General features: G+C 34.4%; 1 protein-coding gene across 1 annotated transcript in view; it reads right to left on the bottom strand.

Annotated features, from left to right (window-relative positions):
- The window catches only part of SPAG16 (sperm associated antigen 16), a 1,019,820-nt gene that overhangs the window by 392,086 nt on the left and 605,224 nt on the right, over window positions 1-22,510 (bottom strand). Inside the window, exon 13 of the mRNA XM_059392666.1 lies at window positions 10,075-10,201. Coding sequence (XP_059248649.1) covers window positions 10,075-10,201 — 127 coding nt within the window. The remainder of the gene's footprint in view (window positions 1-10,074; window positions 10,202-22,510) is intronic.

Genomic DNA, 22,510 nt, shown 5'->3' with positions numbered 1-22,510 from the left:
AGTGCTACAATGAATTCAAAGTTAAGACTATCTTGAAACACAGCCAAGTCATCATTACTGAAGCTTTAATGGGTTGAATGTATAAAAGAATAAATAACAAGTGACAAGCTTATTCCTAAGTAATTTCTATATGTTAAACTGAAATTAGGGGAGTGCAAGCAAGATAGGTCAAATAAACATCATAGGGATGGTGGAATTACAAATTGATGCAATGAATTACAGTCACTGAGTTACTGAAAGTGACATCAACAGACAAAACACTGGGCAAAGCAATCTGCAATGGACTTGTTCAATTTCATTAAGCACCATTTAACTCATCAACCAAAGAGACAGAACTACAAATCATGAGAAGACTTGCTAGTAGCATTCTCAGCTACAAGTCAAGAGAAAAATGACTTCATTTTTTACTTCAAAATACATATTCCTGGGCACCTGGGTGGCTCAGTTGGTTAAGCAACTGCCTTCAGCTCAGGTCGTGATCCTGGAGTCCCGGGATCGAGTCCCACATCGGGCTCCTTGCTCAGCGGGGAGTCTGCTTCTCCTGCTGACCTCTCTACTCTCATGCTCTCTCTCTCTCTCTCTCTCTCAAATAAATAAATAAAATCTTTTAAAAAAAATACATATTCCTAGTGTTAACACTGTGATTCAATTATTAGTTCTATTTAAAAAGAAAATGCTAAACTTCACAGGTATTAAACATCATGTTTTATTACATACAACTAGAAAGTGACAGAACCTGGATTAAAACTCCAGTCTATCTGACTTAGGATTCTATATTTCTCTACAGTGTACTCAAGGCAGAAAGGGTAGAAGCAATCCACTGGGATTTCCTTCTGGTCAAACACAGTCTATAACTAAGGTGCCCTCAATAGTCTTACAGGATAACCCCATCTCTTATTCAATTCAAATACATCCAAAAATTTTTTTCCACGAGACCACACCTAGGTTCTATCACATCTAAAAAAGATGATTATCTGTGCCTCTCCTTTGGCTTTAACTTTCCAACAATCATCTATCCATTATAATTTCACAGGCAATCTGAATAAAAGTAAGAAAACAGTCATTTAAGTTGTTCAAAAGAAGAATGTAAAAAATCTCCTTTTAACTTTGGCATGCATTGTAGGATTTCTACAAGGATAACTAATTATGCTTTACCTTGCTTTTACCCTTACTCTTCCCTAAGAATGTACATTATGATAAAAGAGACAAGGTAATGAAGCTAAATTAGATTTGGAGGGTTTTCATTTTATTCGGGACACTACCCAACTCAGTGTCATAGACAGATATTTACAAATGCCTTTTAATAACCAGGTTTAATTAATGTCATCAAATAACATAGAGATAACAAGTAGCAGCAAAGGGACATGGCCTTTCATGTCAGAAGGAACAGGGTTGGAAACTTTTTTTTTTTTTTAAGATTTATTTGTTTGAGAGAGAGAGAGAGGAAGAGAGAGCGCAAGCAGGGCGGGTAGATATAGAGGGAGAGAGAATCTCAAGACATCTGTGCTGAATGTGGAGCCTATTGCCAGGCTCTACCTCATGATAGTGAATTCATGACCAGAGCCAGAACCACAGGTCTGACCCTTAACAAGCTGCACCACCCAGGCGCCCCCAGGATTGCAATCTTAAGACCACCATTTAGCTGTGGACCTTTGAAAAACTTTTAACACCTCTGAACATCATTGTCTTCTTCTATAACGTGGTGAACATATTCTCTAACATGCAATATTGTTTGTAATGTTCAAGTCATGTATCTAAACTACCTGACAGAATATACACTAGTTATTTTTATGACAGCTATTACTAAGGAATACAAGAGGAAATGACCTATCTATATCTAAATTTCATACCTTCCTAGATGATAATATCTATGCTAATAATATACTTTTAAAGTGATACAAATGACCCATTTCAGCAGTGAATTAAAAATTGAGTAAGCATATGGGGAAAAGTTTTTGAGATTTCGCTCCTGTTATTTTTATTCAAAGGACAAATTAATGATACCTGGTAGTTTTCTTTTGTATTGGTCCCTCCAATTGTAGAATGCAATCCAATCCAGACAATTCAATAGAAAAGACAATGCAAAGGGTGTCTTAGCTATGACAAGAGTGAAGTGTTATTGAAAATATTTTTTTCCTAAACAATTGGAGATTTTACTTACTGTTATGCCCACTTACACCACAACTTTATACATCTTTATTGAATTAAATTTAAATGAACTACATGAAGTATGAAGGAGTTATTTCTAACTCTTACAGAACTGAAATAATTGCATAAAACTACTTTGTTTCCATTAGAAACACATAGTGATTAATCATTGTTTCCATTGAAATATGACATTCTTTTCAAAACCTGGCACCCACAAACAAAAGTCTGGTTTTCCACTGATGGCCACTGCAATGCTATTTTTGTTAATTAAAAAAAAGATAAGATGGGCGCCTGGGTGGCTCAGGGGGTTAAAGCCTCTCCCTTCGGCTCAGGTCATGATCCCAGGGTCCTGGGATTGAGCCCTGCATCGGACTCTCTGCTCAGTGGGGAGCCTGCTTCCTCCTCTCTCTCTCTGCCTATGTGTCTGCCTACTTGTGATCTCTGTCAAATAAATAAATAAAATCTTAAAAAAAATAAGAGAAAACGAATGATATATTTGTGATATATATATGCGGCAATGTCAGATTCTATGTGCTGTACAGAGAAAAAGAAATACAGCATTTTATGAGTTAAATCACAATCTTTTGAAATAATATTGTACTAAATTAACTTAATTAATATATGATTGTTTCATTGTGTATTAAAATACTTATTTTTTATTTTTTATGTTTAGAAAACAGTTGATTTTTCAGGTAAAATGTTTTTTTTGGCCTAAAAAGAAAAACATCTGATTAATGGTTTTCCCCCTTCCTTCCCTTCCTTCCAACATCTACTGAGCACCTATTATGCCCAAAATTGTGAAAGTAGAGAAGAAAGCTCAGAGTTACATGACAGACAAATATGAGTAAGCAAACAACTATAACATGGTATTTATCAGCTATTATAATAATCTCTGAAATATATTAAGTTCTTATGTCAGTCAAACTTCCAAATATTTTATAAGATTCATCATTTAATCCCCATCACACTTTAATGTGATAGGTACTACTACCCTCCACATTTCACAAATGAGGAAATTGAGGCACAAAGATTTTATACAATTATGGCAAAAGCTAATAAGGAGCAGAATTTGGGTTCAAATCCTCAGAATGTGTTTGCTACTACTGTCCTATACTACTTGATATAACCAAAGAGATAATTTAGGACAGAAACCTAGGATTCTATAGAAACACAATTAAGTACATTTATTTTCTCAGACATATCTGTTGATACCACATTGCTTGCATTTGACAACTTCTGATTAGTTTACAAGACCAATAAATGAACCTCAGGATGAGAAAAATGCCTAGGAAAATTTTAACAAAAATGTCTTTGCATAATTGGTGGATGAATTTGAAAATTCAGTATCCAAATTGATAGCTACAGACCATAATGTACTTTTTCCCTTGGAGTTTTATATCTGTGAGACATCATTTGCAGCTCTGATGGTTGCTAAGTCCAAGCAATAGATCTGACTTGTGAATTACTGAATTACTGTGGTAAGACAATATTTTGGGAAATACAGGCAGAGGAAATCATCTTTTCTCACTGAAATGTCATTTTAACACTATTCTAATTTTCAGTGAGACCCATCAAAAATACAATAGAGAGTTGAGTTTGGAGAACCAGCCTACTTCCTGATGCTGCCACTGGCCAGTTGGCTGATCTTGGGCAATACGTTTTACCCTTCTAAGCCTTTGTTTTTTTCAATGTTTAATATAGACAATAATGGTAATTCCAGTAAGCATTACACAGATGGCATAGGTGCATTGATGGCACATAGGAGGTATCCAATCAGTGTGAGTCATCAAATCACCTCTTGGAATAGTGAGCTTTGATACAAAAAGCCAAAGTCATAGTTATATATAGCGATTACTACAGTATTTTAAAGTAACTTGTCTTTATGAATATACTTTTTTTTATTTTTATTACCACTGCTTAGTAATTAATAGACTATGTGTTCCCTGATGGCAGGGACTCTGTCACAGTCAACAATCCTGAACCTAAGATGTTGTGTGGCAAAATGATCTTCAATACAGATGGCTAAATTGAATGTGCCTGAGGAATAAAACCTAGAGTGAGAAGGTGCAAGCTCTGCATTTACTTCCACAGTTTGAGCTTCCAAAAAATGATAGGCTCCTCTGAGAGTTCACGAGATCCCATCAAGGGAAACCAAGAGGTGTATGCAGGGTGTAGGTTGAACTATGGAGTTCGCACAGGGCCAGGCACCAGACAGGACCTAACAGTATAACTTTTTGGTGAGTTCTTGGTTTTTCCACTTTACAGGAATTCACAGTGATCAGTTACTGGATATTCTGGCTAAAGCTAAGTCAAGACAACATTGTATGCCAGATAAAAGCCCGTGGTTAGTCTAGGGGACAAGGCACAGCCACCAAAGGCAGTCCTAGCCATGAACTCTCTGTGTCCAGTTCTTCAAAAGAGACAAAATGTCCGCAGCTCTGACTGTTGCCAGTCCAGCTCTGAACAACTCAGAGATGTATTATTTATCCCATTCTATGTTTTACTATAAAGTGAATGCATTCTTTAAAAAAAAATGTCAAAGCTTAATATTTTCATTGGATTTGTGAATGATTAAAAATCTCATTGCATTTATTTTAAATGGGCTTCCAAATCACTGATGTATGTTGGGAATTCTTTCATGTCCCTTTCTGAGAGGTCGTTGTAAGTATTCATTAAATGTCCTATATTATACATCATTTTCTGGCAATGTAACAATCTTATTTTTCAATTTTAGTAAAATAATTTCAGTGTTTCATAACTTTGAGGGGAAAAATACTCTTTCTGCATGTAATTCTTTAAAACAGAATAAGTTCATGAGTTTTCAAACTGCAAGCTATTTAATAGCCTCCATTTGGTAATTATAGAGATTTATATCCCTCTCCTCATCTCCCACAGAATTCAGAGCTGAACTGTCCAGTTGACTTAGAGACTGACTTAGAGGTCTCTACATTCATTATCTTTGACAATAAGCTGTTAGATTAGGTTAATGATTTAAGACTAGTATATGTTTGGAAATGGGAGAAAGAGGTTTAAAATTAATTTATAGGAATATAATCCACTGGTCATTTTCATGTTTCATCAAAAAATATTTTAGAGGATGTCTCAGTAGTAATTGATCACATTGATGTGACACAATGGGCTGTCCTTGCTTTGCTAAGAGAGGGAAGCCATTCATCTCCTTTTTAGCTCAGACTTTCAGTGTAACCAGACAGTTTATCACTTACCAAGGAATTAACATAATCTAAAAGTTATAAAGAAGAAGAATACTGGCATACTACAGACACAGTTCATGTTACAAGACCAAACATGCCATCCATATAAATAACGTCATATAGTTTTTACTCTCAGTAGAAACTATAGCTATCCTCCTTTTCTCTTTAAATAGCCCTTAATATTCAACTACAAAAATAAATTTCCCTTTTAACTCTTTCATGAACCATTGGGATGGTTCAGACAGTGAATAATTTCATATGATATCCACAACATAAAATATATATATGTATATATATATATTTATATATAAATATATATATATTTATATATAAATATATATATATATTTATACATATATATAATTTAAATCTAGTTTTTTCGAGGTTTATTTTATGTTTTAAATAAATGAGGTGGATATGAAACAAAATTACTAGGACTGCCTAATGGAAATTTAGTAAAACAATTTTGTTTAATTCTAAAGTTGTTGTGACTTTATTGTTTAATTCTAAAGTTTGTTTATTTCTAAATAATTTAATTCTAAATGTTAATTCTAAAGTTGTTGGGGGAAATTGGAGGGGGAAACAAACCATGAGGAGACTCTGGACTCTGAGAAACAAACTGAGGGTTTTGGAGGGGAGGGGGGTGGGGGCTTGGGTGAGCCTGGTGGTGGGTATTAAGGAGGGCACGGATATTGCATGGAGCATTGGGTATGGTGCAAAAACCTTGAATTTTGGAACACTGGAAAAACTTAAATTTAATTTAAAAAATTCTAAAGTTGTCTATTAATTGTAGAATTTAATATTAATATTTTAGTTCATAGCTTCATTGTCTATTAATAAAATAAGTGAATTTCCCTTTGCTTTACATGCTAACTCAAAATTACATAATGCAAATTTAAATATTTTTTACAATCTGTTTAGAAAATGTTTTCAGAAAATACACTCATTAAATAGTTTTATTTCTAATCAATGATGCATTTACTATCATTTATGCACAACATTTCATTCACATCAAATTATTTTAGAGTCCTTTTCCTAGTATTAAATTATATTTAATTATTTATTTTATTTTATTTATTTTATTTTTTTTTAAGATTTTATTTATTTATTTGACAGACAGAGATCACAAGTAGGCAGAGAGGCAGGCAGAGAGAGGAGGAAGCAGGCTCCCTGCTGAGCAGAGAGCCCGAGGCGGGACTCGATCCCAGGACCCTGAGATCATGACCTGAGCCGAAGGCAGCGGCTTAACCCACTGAGCCACCCAGGCGCCCTTTAAGAACAATTTTTTTTTTTTTTAAGATTTTATTTATTTATTTGACAGAGAGAGATCACAGTAGGAGAGAGGAAGGGAAGAGATCACAGAGAGAGGAAGGGAAGCAGGCCCCCCGCTGAGCAGAGAGCCGGATGTGGGACTCGATCCCAGGACCCTGAGATCATGACCTGAGCCGAAGGCAGTGGCTTAACCCACTGAGCCACCCAGGCGCCCCTTATTTTATTTTTAAAAGATTTATTTATTTATGACAGAGAGAGTGAGTGCATGAGCACATGAGTAAGGGTAAGAGTAGAGGGAGAAGGAGAGAATCTCCAATGGACTCCCCACTGAGCATGGATTCCAAGGCAGGGCTCGATCTCATTTCAACCCTGAAATATGACCTGAGCCAAAATCAAGAGTCGGATGCTTAAATGACTGAGTCACCCAGAAGCCCCCTAGTATTAATTAATTTCATACCAGCATGCATAGTAATATAAATTTTAATTTATCATTAAACCAACTTAATACATGTGACTATATTTACATGAACTACAAGATACTTTGGAGATTCACAACCTTTCTATGAACATACAAATAATCCAGTGCTATGCTAATGTATACTAAAGGCCCTGTTCTGTGGTGAATTTTTTTTTTTTTTTCTGCTCTCAGAGATACCATGCGGAGTAAGAACAATACAAAAAGAGCTTGCAACATCAGGTAGGAAGGTTACCATCAGTACACAGCTCTGTGCATTTAAGGCAGATACGCAGAGGCAGCTTCTCTTAACAAGAACAATTTTACTCCTAAGCATAAGCATTAGTGCTTCAGTTTTTCATATGAGGGAAAATAAATAAGAGACATGTTTTCTGAGAACATTCAGTGATAGCGCTTTTGGGTGGGGACCCTGAAATCAAGAGAAAATGAACATAAAATTTAGGTCACTGCTAAATTAATATTTTCTCTGTGGGTTTTCCTTTACCGATTGCTTTTATATGCACTTCACATCTACGCATTTAGGCTAAATGCATTTGAAAATCTTTCTTTTCCATTGATGCTCCATTAGCAGGAATGAACTCTGCTGCATCAGGATCTAAGCCTCTTTAAAGCAAGGAGGAGGCTGAGGGACCTATGTACTCAACAAAAGTCATTCTGATTTTATTAAGTCATGCCTGACACACTTTTCCCCTAGTGCCTTTTGACTTCTGCTTCATCAGAAGTCTGAATTTCTGCAACATGTAAAGTTGGTTCCTAAGACATTTGTAGTCTTTTTCTGTAATATGTGAACCTGAGGACTTCTTGTTCTCTATTCATCCCAAATTAATCTGTCTCAAAACACTAAACTGGGCCTCCCATATTGAAATGGATTGCTAGTCCCACCATTTGTATGTTCATCATCAAATTCCTTTATTGAGGTTAGTCATGTGTCTTGTATGCGAAGATAAATGGGAGAAATTATAAGTTGTATTTCTTTACTGACCCAGAAATCAGAAACTATGCATATTTCTTTTCTTTTCTTTTCTTTTTTTTTTGGTATAGTCTCCTGGAGTCCTTTTTTCTTTGTTATCCTCATCAAATGTTGCTAAGAAAGGATATGGAGACCTTGTTTTGCATATCTTGGCATTTCTCAAATTACTAAAATCTCTGCTCAATAAGCCTCTGTGATTCATCTTCTCTTTCCTCCACCTTTAATCCCTTTCTCCTCCCTTGCTCTTTCCCTACACAAATAAGCCTGCTGTTTCCTATCCGAACAAAGAAGGACCCTTTGTTTTTATTTTGACCCTAGAGCTATAGCCTTTTCTTCTCTTCATCTTCACATCCAAAGTGTTTGAAAATGAGTTTCCACCTCCTGTCTCCATTTAAGAAGAAACTCATGAATGAGTTCTTTTTTTTTTTTTTAAGATTTTATTTATTCATTTGACAGAGAGAGATCACAAGTAGACGGAGAGGCAGGCAGAGAGAGAGGAGGAAGCAGGCTCCCTGCCGAGCAGAGAGCCCGATGTGGGGCTCGATCCCAGGACCCTGTGATCATGACCTGAGCTGAAGGCAGAGGCTTTAACCCACTGAGCCACCCAGGTGCCCCCCTCCTGTCTCCATTTAAAAAAAAATGTTATTATGTTCAGTTAGCCAACATATAGTACATCATTAGTTTTTTTTTTTTGATGTACTGTTCAATAATTCATTAGTTGCATATAACACGCAGTGTTTATCACAGCACATGCCCTCTTTAATACCCATAATTTCTTTACATGTGTTTCTCTGTTGAAGCAACAGCGAGTTAGGACTGTCTGGTTTTACCACTGAAAGTCTCATGACCCAAGAGATTCTTCAGTTCTGGACAAACTGACACAGCTTGTCACCTTACACACTTTCTCCTTCCATAATCTCTACCTCCAATCACTCTTCAAATTCTGAGAGTTGGGGCATCTGGGTGGCTTAGTCAGTTAAGCATCTGCCTCTGGCTCAGGTTATGATCTCAGGCTCCTGGGATTGAGCCCTGTGTCTTGCTCCCTGCTCAGTGCAGTCTGCTTTTCCCTCTTCCTCTGCCCCTCCCCACAGCGTGTGTTCTCTCTCTCTCAAATAAATAAATAATATACTTAAAAAAATTCCAAGAGTTAAACCTCCTGACTTTAATCTATTCCCCACAGTTTTTGCAAGTCTCCCAGTTCAAATTCCTATCCACTCATAGACTGATGCACCAGCTTCCTCAATAAAACTAACTCGTTTACTCAACTACCATATTATATTAGTCTTACTTAAAGGCAAATTCGATTATGCTATGCTGCTTCCTTCACTTTCTAAGTTTCCCTCTGAAACACTGTAAAACTTGAGTCAGATATTTCATGATCTTGTCCTTGTCTATCTGTATATTCTTCCCTGCCATTTCTTTCTTATTCTGTAAGCTCTATTCATGCATACCATTATTCCTAGAACACGCTATTGTAGCCTCATATTCCTATTGCTTCGACTAGCCATTCCCAGAATCCACCCTTCTCAAAAACACCTGCTATGTCCTACTTATCGTCCACATCCCAGCTCAAGCACAAACTCCTCTTGGAAACCATCCATACTCTTTTAGGCAAATAACAGTTCTTGCTTTCCTCCTGTGTCTTATATGTTCTTCCATTTAAAAACATATCTCACTGCATTAAGATAATCTTGTTTCTCTTTGCTACAAGATCCTTAAGGGAAAACAATATGTGTTCCCCTTTCATATTCCCTGCACCCGCAGAAATTCTCTCTCAGTAAGTAATTGTTGAATTAATGTTTAATCAAGTCATTGCATTATTTTTATAAGCCTTACAGTTAGGAGGCAGGGTAGATAGGAATACATTAAGATCTTATAAATAGGAACTTACTACCATTCTTGCACAATCACTTTATAAGTTGTACCTCATACCTAAAGAATGACCAAGAGTGATTACACTTATCAAAACCTAGAAAAATGGCTAATAATTTACTTACTGTTCTTGCATCCCACACAGACAGGGACTTATCTGCAGAACCAGTGAGAAGAGTGTTGGAGCAAGGAAAAAACTCAATGCTGTTCACAGAATCTGTATGTCCATACAAAGTATATCTGCATCTTTCACTGTATAAAAAGAAATTAAGAGTTCACATTTCAGGAGTTAGCACCTAAATGTTTCCTACGCTGTCTACACAGTGCTAATGAAGATAACTTATGTATCTGAGGCACAAGGTAGTTTTATAAATGGCAAATATGTACAAGAACCACATCTTAAAGGAAAATTCTATAGTCACCTTGTATCTTAAGCACTTTATAGAGTTAGTAGCATAAAACTGACTAAAGTTAAGTTAACTTTAAAGTCATTTGGTAAAGCCATTTTTATACTGTGTCATTTACTCCTTCTCATGAAATGACTACATAAAAATTTTCCCCATCTAATAAAGAAATATGCTAAGAAAATAATGAAATACAATTTCATTTATAGAAAATTTACCTGCTATTTTCTAATGATTCCCAAAATACAAGTACAACACATTTCTTTAAAGGTTTATACTCCAAAGCCCATTTTATTGAAATAATCATCTTTGGGGCACCTGGGTGACTCAGTGAGTTAAAGCCTCTGCCTTTGGCTCAGGTCATGATCCCAGGGTCCTGGGATCGAGCCCCTCATCGGGCTCTCTGCTCTGCAGGGAGCCTGCTTCCTCCCCTCTCTCTCTGCTTGCTTCTCTGCCTACTTGTGATTTCTCTCTCTCTGTCAAATAAATAAAATCTTAAAAACAAAATCATCTTTAACTATTAGGGCAATTGTTCCAGAACAGTAATTGTTCTCCATAGCTCACAGAGAGATAGAGATTTTACAGAAAAATAAGAATATATATTATTTTGTTAAAGGAGTAAATTATCCAGGCAGCTGGGCAGCTCACAAAAGTGTGTGACTTTTGATTTAGGCTCAGGTCATGATCTCAGGGTGGTGAGATGAGCTCTGCATCAGGCTCCACACTGAGTGTGATGCCTGTTTAAGATTTTCTCTTTGCCCCTTCCCCCATTTGTGCACATACTCTTTCTCTCTCTCAAGAAAAAAAAAATAGTGAATTATTACAGTAAGTTATATAGAATTTAACCATAACACAAACAAGCAGAATTAAAGGCATTGCTCAGTCAAGTAAATATTTTATTATTATGAGATATCATTCTCTAAGACATCCTAACATTAAGAAAAATATTAAAATTATGTTCAATTATTTTTTCACTTACAGAAAAGTATAATTAAAAAAGGAAATGAACAAATGTATAATTCCTCCCACTTTTATTTTACCCACCTTCCAGCTCTTCGAAATCGTATTGTTAATATTACATCAAAAATCATAACACATATTTGATCAATAATTACAATCTCCTAGTTGTTTAGTGCCTCCCACCCCATCCTCCCAGTTTTTATTAAATATTTAATAAATATTTAATAAATGAATTTAAATGAATCCTCTGCATGCATACTTTTTACATTTTCTTGATCATTTAGCACCTCATGAGCAATTTTGACTGGCTATACTGACATCATCAGTTCTCAAACTTTTGCAAAGAAATGCTCCCCTGTTCATGCCACAGGCAAAGTCTGAGGACAACCTAATCTCTCCTCCCATCTCTGTCCAACTAGCCTTGTGGATGATTTGCTTTCTACATGCAATAACTCTCATAGGTCTTTCACGAACACGGCAGTTCAGAAATTTTATCATTGCATGACTTGATAGAAATTTCCATCTATTATTCTTAGACTTTAATTATTCCATTTATTCCTTTTTTTTTAGAAATACCAACTATGTTTAATTTCCAACTATGTTTTATTTTTATTTTTTCCCTTTCTGTCTCTACATTTAACATTTTATCTATGACACTTCTATCCTTATATATAAAGTTTTAATTTTTCATGCCTATTCTTTATAACTATCAATTGTGCTTATTTTTATTTGTGTGTGTGTGATCCATCAAAAGCTTTTGTTTTCTATTTCACTTATGTCCTGATATTTCTTAATTTACTTTTCATATGTATGTACTGTCTTATAAAAGGATAATGGAATGCTTTAGCACTTTTGATGCTTTATTATATAAAATAAACTTAAAAATTGAATTTCTGTAATTTCTTTGAAAATATAGAATGCTATGAATTATTGGTAACTGTGTTTAGGTAATTCCTTATGCACTGTAAGTGTTTTAGTTGAATTTAGTTTATATTAATTTATTCTTCCATTTTTATAATTCTTCATAAGTTTGATGTTGGTTTCTTTTTATTATGACCTATATTTTATTGGGCTAGCTACTTGTTAAATATAAATGGCAGAAGGAAAGAAATATGTATAAGAATTTAAAAAATACAGATAGTTATAATGTGTGTGTGAATAAAGAATCTCAAAAGATAAATGGAAACTATAAAAAAGAAGCACATGGATGAATTAGTAAGTACAATATGTTAAATAGATTATTGAGTGAGCAAAATAGCAGATTAGATATTGCAGAAAAAAGGATTTGTGGACCTGAATATGGATCACTAGAAATTATCTAATTGGAAAAGCAGAGAAAAATATTAAGAAACATAGGTCATACATCAGTCATCAGTGGAGAAATATCACATGGTCTAATGTATAAATAATGGGTTTCCAGGTAGGTGAAGAGTAGGAAAGAGAGAAAGGAGGGGTAGCACATTTATGAAGAAATAATGTTTTCAGCATTACCCAGTTTGGTGAAAAATACCAATATATAGATCCAAGAAGCTCAGAAAAATCCAAGCATGATTAATAACAGACACAACATACCTAAGTATATTATAGACACAACATACCTAAGTATAAAACAAAAATGTTTAAGTGCTTATAGAAACATAACAAATAGGAAATGTTGGGACACATAGCAACTTTCTCCTCAACAAAAAAAGGAGACAGAATATAATGGGACATGTTTAAGGGATGAAAATTCAGTAATCAGCTAAATGAGAATGAAATAAATTTTCAGATAGATGAATTAGAGAGGGCACGTATTGCATGAAGCACTGGGTGGGGTACAAAAACATGAATACTATTACGCTGAAAAGAAATTTAAAAAAAATTTTCAGATAAATGAAAGCTGAGAAAATTTAACACTAGCAAATCTTTCCAACAAGAAATGCTGAAAAAAGTTATTCAGACTAAATGGAAATGATACCTGATAGAAATACCTGTATAGAGAAAAGAATGCAGTCATTTGAAGTGATAAATTCGTGGGTAAATATAAAATAGCCTTTTTTCCCTAATTATTAAAAGACAAACTGACGAAAGACAGCACCATTATGTTGGAGTGTGTATTAAGTATGCAGATACAAAATGCAAGAGAGCAGTATCACAAGGATAAAGATAAACATGGAATCACATTGTTTTAAGGTCCTTACCTTTTAGACGAAGTGGTTCAGTATTAACTTACTAGATTATGATGAAACATAATAAGCTATTGATTACTGAAACAATATGCTTTAATTTCTAAAACACTGAATGGAAGAATCCAGACAAATAAGTGTACACATTATACAATTCCATTCATATGATGTTCAAAAACAGATAATGTATAGTCGTAGAAACCAAAAGTGTTTGCTCTAGGGAGTAGGTTCTTCCCCCCCCCTTCAAGTTAGGGAAAATTTCTGTGGTCATAGAAATAGTCTATATCTTCATTATATTCAAAGGTATATACACTTGATAAAACTCATCAGAACTAACAGAATACTTAATAACTTTTCATTTCACCGGATGCACATTTTATCTCAACCAAACAACTAAAAACAAATATGGCTCACCAGAATACTTTTTCCTTATACCTTCACTTCCTTGATATTTAGTACATTGTAAATATTTTAGAATATATATTTCTGTGAATAATTGAATATTTATAGTGATCCTATTCTCTTATCAAGTATGTCTCCCAATGGATAGAGTACATACACATCTTCATAGATGGACAGAGAATCTTCAATAGTTAAAATAACTGTACCATTAACATATACATCTCATTTCTAAAGGTATGTGTTTACATAGCTGCTAAGAGTCCTTTTATGTTTAATTAAAAGGGAATAAAAAGAAAAAAAAACAAAAAATAAATAAAAACCCATAAAAGATTAAATACAAAAGTGAGAGAAAATACAATCAACACAGATGATTTCATAAAAGAGAAAGATGATCTGGAAATGGGAAAAACAAGGAATAAAACTGTGATTAATATTTTTAATGTTCTATACATTGCTATTGAAAGAGTTCTATCTGTGCAAAATTAAGCATTACTACTTATAAGTAGTTCATTAGTTGTAACTTTTTAGAAGACTGTATTTATTAAATAGAAAACATCTGAATATATTATTTTTAATTGAAGTATTTCAACTTTATAGGATTAATGCTTTTAACTTTTTAACTTTTAAGTTTTTTTTTTAATATATATAATTTGTCATTACACTAAAAAGTCTCCTGTTGCAAAGTTTGGTAGTATTTTTAAAGGCAGATGCAACAGTATTACAAATGTGATTATATGTGTTTGATTATAGTGAAGATCTAACAAACACACATATACATGGAAAATGTATTGTTCTAGTAATGTGTGTCCATGCATATATGTATTACTGGTAAAATACTGTGCACATTCACAGTTTATATTTAGGCTTTGTTGTTCATTAAAACTCAATTCAGTTATTTGAGAATATATTCATTGATGGTGGGGGGATAGAGGGAGCAATTATTCAGTGATAGAGCTCACATAGTTTCCCAGATGAAAAGGAAAAGCTGGGTCTTCACATCGCTTGAAGGAAGAAAGAACCGCTCAAGGGGGAAAGAAATCCGCTCATGAGTCACTGGTTTAAGGTGTGGGGCATTCCAGGCAGACAGGCTGCAAGAGCAGGCTTGTGAGAGATTAATTAGCTGCCAGAGAAGGGAGTCCCATTCAGAATTTCTCTGCAAGGTGAAAATGGACTAAAGTGATGGAGCATGACAGCACCACAAGGGATGGAAATGATTTGTACATTTCCATCAAAAACATAAACACTGAAGCCTGATGCAATTTTCTCTCTGTTGCCCTGTCTGCTGTTTTCCTATAATTTTTTGTATGAAGTTAGTTCACGAGCAATACCTCTTTATTAACTCACCTCCTGCTTTTGCTGTATTTCCTCTTTTCTCTTTCCTTGCCCCCTTGATTTAGTTTACTATTCTGGTAAACTATTCAGTGATGGATATTTCTTTGAACTTTCAGCTCAGTGTGAAACAAAGTTATCTACTCTTCTAGAGCCCATACATTTTCATTTAAAGTGCACTTCCCATACATATGCTAACTCATAAGAGGAAAACATTTTAACACAGTTTTCCTTTGTGAGGCATTAAATTTTAGGGGTTTTATTTCCTTTGTTGTATTTGTTTAAGCACTATTAATACTGGATATGAAATTACACCTTTTAAAACTTCAAGCTTTATAGGAATTTACAGATCAGCAAAATGTTAATGGAATTATAGAACATTTACAAAAAGACAACAGCAATATATATCTAAAGGAATATGAAGATAAAAAGTAAAAAAAAAAAAACAAAAACCTATCCTTGTTTTGAAAAAGAGTACCAGAATTCATTATTTTATTCAACCCTTAATAATACTTAGATTTTAAATAGTGTTTATGTAATTGAGCCAACATGCAATAATAAAATTTATCACAGGACTTAGCTGAAAAGTTCTTTATGAAATACCTAAATCTAAGAAAACCACATGAACATAAGTGAAACCTATTTAAATCCTTATACTGCAATTCATAACATAACATTTAACTAAATTCACTCAGGGACCCATCAGAATTAGCATTTCAGCAAGGCAAAATCCTCAAGCATCCATAATTTGATTTCAAAAGTTAACAGCATTTTAATAAAAAGAGCCTTTCATTAGTTTTATATTATTTATAACCATCCAATAGTTTCCTTGTGACCATGGAATTCAGTTGACATTTAGTAGAGGGAGTGATACTTAAATAAAATCTTCCAGGGAGACTACCATTAGCTCTATCTTGAAGATCACCATAACCTATCATGACATAATAATCTATCATGTGGTCTGAGTGTCACATCCAGGAAGGATCATACATAGGCCATAGCTCCTAGACTAGGAAATTTCTTGGCCAAAACCCTTGACTATAAACATACAATCTGAGCCTTAGCCCTAAATGGTAATAAAACTCCACTCTATTTATGTAAACATAAGGCAGATTCCTGGCAAGCTCAAATACTTGCAATACAGGCAAGATTTAGGGAATACAAGCAAAAGGTGACTAAATAAAAGGACCATAACAGAACTGGTCCTCAGAGTACTTAAGAGTACTTTAAGTACCTTAAGAGTACTCAGAGTACTCTTAAGTCCTCACTCAGATTTTCTAAGTAGTCAATTGAATTGTTTTTGCAAAGGGCAAGTGTGCAGGGAGACGGTTAAGAGGCTGGAGTGCACGCTGTCAAACAAATAAATAAAATCTTAAACAACAACAACAGTCAGAATGCATGTGCTGAGTTTCCTCTACATATATTTTACTTTTTTTTAATTATTTTTTTTTGTTTATGTTTTAACCCAGCACATATGGTATGGTGAATCATGACAGTAAGGATAAAGATGAGAATGAATGTAATGTTACCATTCTTAAGGATGCAGTAATAAACTATTTCTTTAGTAAATACCTGAACTCTTTATGTTCAGAGCATAGGTTTGTTGCCTGCCATCCATACCTTCTTGTCCTTTCGTACCTACCACCCCATCTGAAATGACTTATATATTATTTCCTCTGAATATTATTATAAAAAACAGAAAGAGCTAGAAATGTCACATTATTGAATTGACTCTCATGGTCTGGGATTCTGAAAGCCAGCAGACTAAAGAAAATAGCTACTTATACTTTAGGACCTATCTCTTACGACGTGGAATGAGGGAAGCCAATACTTCATGTGCCTGAGAATTAGACCTGAACAAGGAAGAGTGAAGGCTCATAATTTAAATTATATGGTGTTATTTTTGTATTTTCTGTAATTAGGTCAGTTTTTTAAAGATTTTTTGCTTCTAAAAATTCTATTACTTAAAACTATTAAATGTCATATGTATGTACATATATATATATATACAAATGTCATATATATGTGTGTGTATATATGGGTGTGTATGTGTATACACAGGGTCTACAGGGTCATTTTGAAGCATATCTTTCTTAAAAAGAAAAAGGGGGTGCCTAGGTGGCTCAGTTGGTCAAACATCTATGCCTTTGGCTCAGGTCAGGATCCCAGAGTCCTGGCATCGAGCCCTGCATCAGATCCCTGCTCAGTGGGGAGTTTTCTTCTCCTTCTGCTCTTCACCCTGCTCATGCTCTCTCTCACTCTCTCTCTCTCAACTGAATAAATAAAAAAATAAATAAAATAAAATATAAACAATAGTAAAGAAGAAAATAAATCAGCTTCAAAAATGATTGTGACTGTTAAATGCAAGCTTATCAAAATATGTAACATTAAATGCTTTAAGTCTAACAACCACTTCTGAAATCATTTATTTAACTTGTCTCTACAAAACATATATATTTTTATTTTTTATTTTTTTAATTTACCATGTTGGACTTTTCATTTTAAAATCATATTCTAATATGAGTGGGATTATTATTTATTTATTTTTATTATGTTCAGTTAGCCAATGTATATTTTTATCAAAGTATAGTTGATATAACTATGTTATATTTGTTTCAGGTGTACAACACAGTGATTTTCCAGTTCTGTGCATTACTCAGTGTTCAGCACAGGAAGTGTGGTCACCATCTGTCATCATGCAACATTTTTACAATATTATTGATTATATTTCCTGTACTGTACTTCTCATCCTTGCAACTTACGTATTTTATAACAAAGCCTGTACATCTTTTTTTCTTAAGATTTTATTTATTTGTCAGAAAAAGAGAGCGAGAGAGAGAGCAAGAACAAGCAGGGGAATTGGCAGGCAGAGGGACAAGCAGGGTTCCCACTGAGCAAGGAGCCCGATGTAGGACTCAATTCCAGGATCCTGAGATCACGACCTGAGCCAAAGACAGCACTTAACCAACTGAGCCACCCAGGCATTGCTGAAAGTCTGTACCTCTTGATCCCCCTCCACATATCTCGTGGATCCCTGACCCCTTCCCCTCTAGCAACCAGAAGTTTGTTCTCTGTATTTGTGAGTCAATTTCTAATTTTTGGTTCTTTTGTTTTGTATTTAAGATTCCACATAAGTAAAATAATATGGTATTTGTCTTTCTCTGTCTGAATGATTTCACTTAGCATAATACCCTCTAGGTCCCACATCCATTTTTTTATGGTTAAATAATAATATGCCATATATCTATATCTATCTACCGATGGATAAATATTAGTAGATGGATATCAGTAGATAGATAAAGATATATGGCATATCTAGGACATCAACCTTAGCAACATAATTATGGATAAAGCAAAAGCAAAAATAAACTATTGGGACAACACCAAACTGAAAAGCTTTTACATAGCAAAGGAAACTATCAATAAAAGAAAAAGCAACTTACTAAATGGGAAAAGGTCATTTGCAAATGATATGTATGATAAAGAGTTAATATCCAAAATATATGAAGAATCTATACAAATCAACACCAAAAAACAAATAATTTGATTAAAAAAATGGGCAGAGGACTGAATAGACATTTTTCCAAAGAAGACATACAAATGGCCAACTGACACATGAAAAAAAAAAATTCAACCTCACTAATCATCAGGGATATGAAAATCAAAACCACAATGAGATATCACCTCATATCAGTCAGAATGGACAGTACCAAAAAGACAATAAGTAACAAGTGTTGGAGAGAATGTGGAGAAAAGAGAACCCTGGTGTACTATTAGTGGGAATGTAAATTGGCAAAACCACTGTGGGAAACAGTATAGAGGTTCCTCAAAATATTAAAGATAGAGTTGCTATATCATCCAGTAATCCCACTCCTATTATTTACCCTCCAAAAACAAAACAAAACAAAAATACTAATTAAAAAATATATATGCACCCCTATGTTTGTTACAGCATTATCTACAGTCACCAAGATATGGAAGAAACCCAACTGTCCATGAATAGATGAATGGATACAAAATATTTTAATATAATACAATCACAAGTAACCACTCTGATACATTTGAATCTTACACCACTGTTCCCTTCCCATGTCAACCTCCTGGAAGATTCTATGCCAGAAACCAGATATCAGGGCTGGGAAAAGTTAATGAGAAAAGGCAAGACTTTTAGACACAGAAGCTTGGTTCTAGAAGAGTAGGGATCCCAGAGAGAACAGAAAGTAGATAAAGAAAGGCTGAAATGAGAGGGAAAAACCCTTCTTTAGATTATCCCGGGATTGGATTGTTGGAGAAAAGAGATTTCAATCCAGCTGTTTCCTTATGCTCAGAGCTTTCATTCAAAGCTCAGTGTCCTCTGACCATAAACAGCTGAAAGCTGAATGGACACAGAACACCCATCTGTCATAACATCCTGTTTATTTTCTTCATTGCACCAATCGCTAGGTGAAAATAGCTTGATTACTTATTTACGTTATCATACTCTCTCCCTCCCATCAACCCTGGCTAGAGCTATACACTCCATAAAGGCTCTGGCCTTATGTGTCATGTTTAATGAATACCAGAGGAGGTATCAATAAATATTTATTATTATTAATGAAATTGCAGATCTTCATCATCTGTAAAGAGATACCATTACTTCTCAATACTTAACCATCTAAGATCCTTCCTTTCACATAAAAATACTGCTTATGTTGTTTAAAAATAAATTTACTGAGCTTTTTGTGGATTTCAATTACCTCGGAAGAGAAAGAATTTTATGACCAACACAAATGATAAGAATTAATTACCCCTGAAAAAAACTATAGAAACTGCCAGTATTTTAGTTTTTATTTTGTCATGTAAAAGTAGATTTTATTTAGGCTTAAACTTCTTATTTTAAATCACAAGCTTACCCTTAGGAATGAAAACTTTTTAAAAGTATTAAAATGATAAATCTTATGGCACTATCTTCGATGGTATCAATCTGAGGGCCCCATTTTCCCACTGTTTTACTTTAGACTGTCAGTAAAAAGTGTGTAAACCTGGCGATTCACAGACCTGTACCCCTGGGGATAAAAATATATGTTTATAAAAAATAAAAAATTAAAAAAAAATAATCATTTTTAAATGTTTGAATGAGGCTAGAACCATAGGTAAAGAAAATGTGGGGAAATATTGTAAGCCTATCAGGGGACCTTCAGCTGTGTTACAACATGTCTAGTACACAATGTTCCTCAAAACTTTATATATCCTATTGTTGCTACCAACTTCTGTCCAGAGTGGCTTGGTATGAAAGGATGAAATGAGTTTATTTTTGGAAATCCAGTTCCCCATTGGTCTCTCTCTTTCTGCTGTGTATGCCTAACCTTTCTGAGTTTAAAACACACACAAACACACAAACCCAGTCCTCTTATGGTGATACTTCTCAGAGTCATTTTTATTATCTGAAGGTGAATGGATATCTGTGCTCTCTCATTCCTGTCCCTGGTGTGTCTTACTATATTCTCTTCTTACTCTTTAATAAATCCTATAACAAGGGAAAGCAAGAGTATAGGATGGGGATTATTGGCAGAGGCTGTGTGAAACTCTAAAAGGACCACAATTAAACCCAGTTTGAACTTCCTAAGTCAGGATACATTTCGTTATTAATATCCTCCCTAGAAATGAAAATACTGGAAATGGTAAACACAATTTAAATAGATATCTTTTTTTCTCAATCAGTCCAATTTTTGTTTACCTAAAGGCCTAAAAGATGTTCTCTTTTTCCAGACCCCAGAGTTTTCTACCCACCAAACAAAAATATAAAATATATAAAAACTAAAAAAAAAAAAAGCAAAACTAGAAAGGGCAAAGAGTTTGGGAATAACTGGTAAGAGAGTTTCCTCATTACTCTCATCTTAAGTACCTCTGGTTTAATGGCTAATATATAGCTGTCTTTATTCAGTATCTCTTTATACTGAGTACAGTGACTATACATTCCAGATTTTCCTAACAGCCTTGATTTTGTATAATTTTATATCTTCAATAAATAAAATATATCAATTATAATGTCTTAAATATGATTTACTTTCCGTGTCTGTAAAATATTTATGCAAATGATGTACAAATCAGACTAAATTTTTTTGGTCAGAATTTAGCAGTTAGGTATTTGTTTAAAATTGTATTTTGGAATGAATTTCTTTATTATCAGTGTGTCTGGTGATATCAATACATGAAAGTATTTCTCTATAACAGTATAATTTATTGAAATATTAAGTCACACTTATGTTACTGGTATTTCCCCAGTCTTCCCCAGGGAGACAACTTTTGTAATTCCTTGCTTTTAGAATGTTGCATGGACAGAGAGCAGGAACTAATTGGAATTAAAGCTATTACTTATCATTTGTAAAACTTTAAACTCAAGCTAGTATGTCTGAAGGGAAGAAGAAGCTGTTGGAAAACTTCTAAGAAAAAACAAAACAAAAAAAGGAGTGACGGGGATTCCCTTGAATTGAGAAAGGGGTTTAGATGTTTGTGAGGCTCTGTGAGAAGGAAGGAATTTTGTATCACTCCATTGCACTGCCTAGAGAAGGTGGCCAGATCTCATACACGGTCCCATGGCTCATGCGGGAGATTGGGTCCCAGGCTCAGGGTTCACTCTTTGTCCAAAACTATTCCATGTATGACATCAAAGGAACACACATCACCATTAAACTGGGGCATTGAGCATCTCAGCAGTAGTCTGATAGCCAGTGACTAGGAAAGCCTCCTTATTACTACTGCTGGAACCTTAGCACAATTCAAGGGAAGGGATGTGTTAAAATGACTAATGTAGAATTTCTAGGTAGACTGATGAGAAAGAGATGAAGTCCAAATTATCTTGACTTCTGGAAAACAAGCAAGTAATTTCATATATTTTATTCATGGCAGAGAGAGAGAGAAGCTGGAGGAGTGAAATCAGTCTTTTATACAATATAACATGAATATTGCTAAGGCCATCTCAAACTCTGGATCTGTTTTCCCTGACACCTTTATGCTTCTTCAAGGCTTCCCTGAGCTCTGGATGGAAACCCACCTAACAAAAGTCTATGCCCCTAAGGGTTTTGCCTTTGTTTCTAACACACTTGTAAAGCCACATTTATATTTAGGGCTTTTTTACCTCATAATTCTTAGGCAAGGCTTTGGTGAGCAACTGGCTAATTTAATAAATTAATCCATGCTAATGAAATGAGAAGGATGCATGAGAAGGTTACCTTTAAACAAACATCCTCGCTTCCTTTTCTCTTGGGCCCGTTCCACCAGAGCTTGGTTTTATTAGCGATCTTCTAAATATCATAAAAATA

The sequence above is a fragment of the Mustela nigripes genome, chromosome 3, assembly GCF_022355385.1.
Source record: "Mustela nigripes isolate SB6536 chromosome 3, MUSNIG.SB6536, whole genome shotgun sequence".
NCBI classification, from domain to species: Eukaryota; Metazoa; Chordata; class Mammalia; order Carnivora; family Mustelidae; genus Mustela; species Mustela nigripes.
Note: the sequence above shows the minus strand (reverse complement) of the source record. Positions and strands in the feature narration are given on the sequence as shown.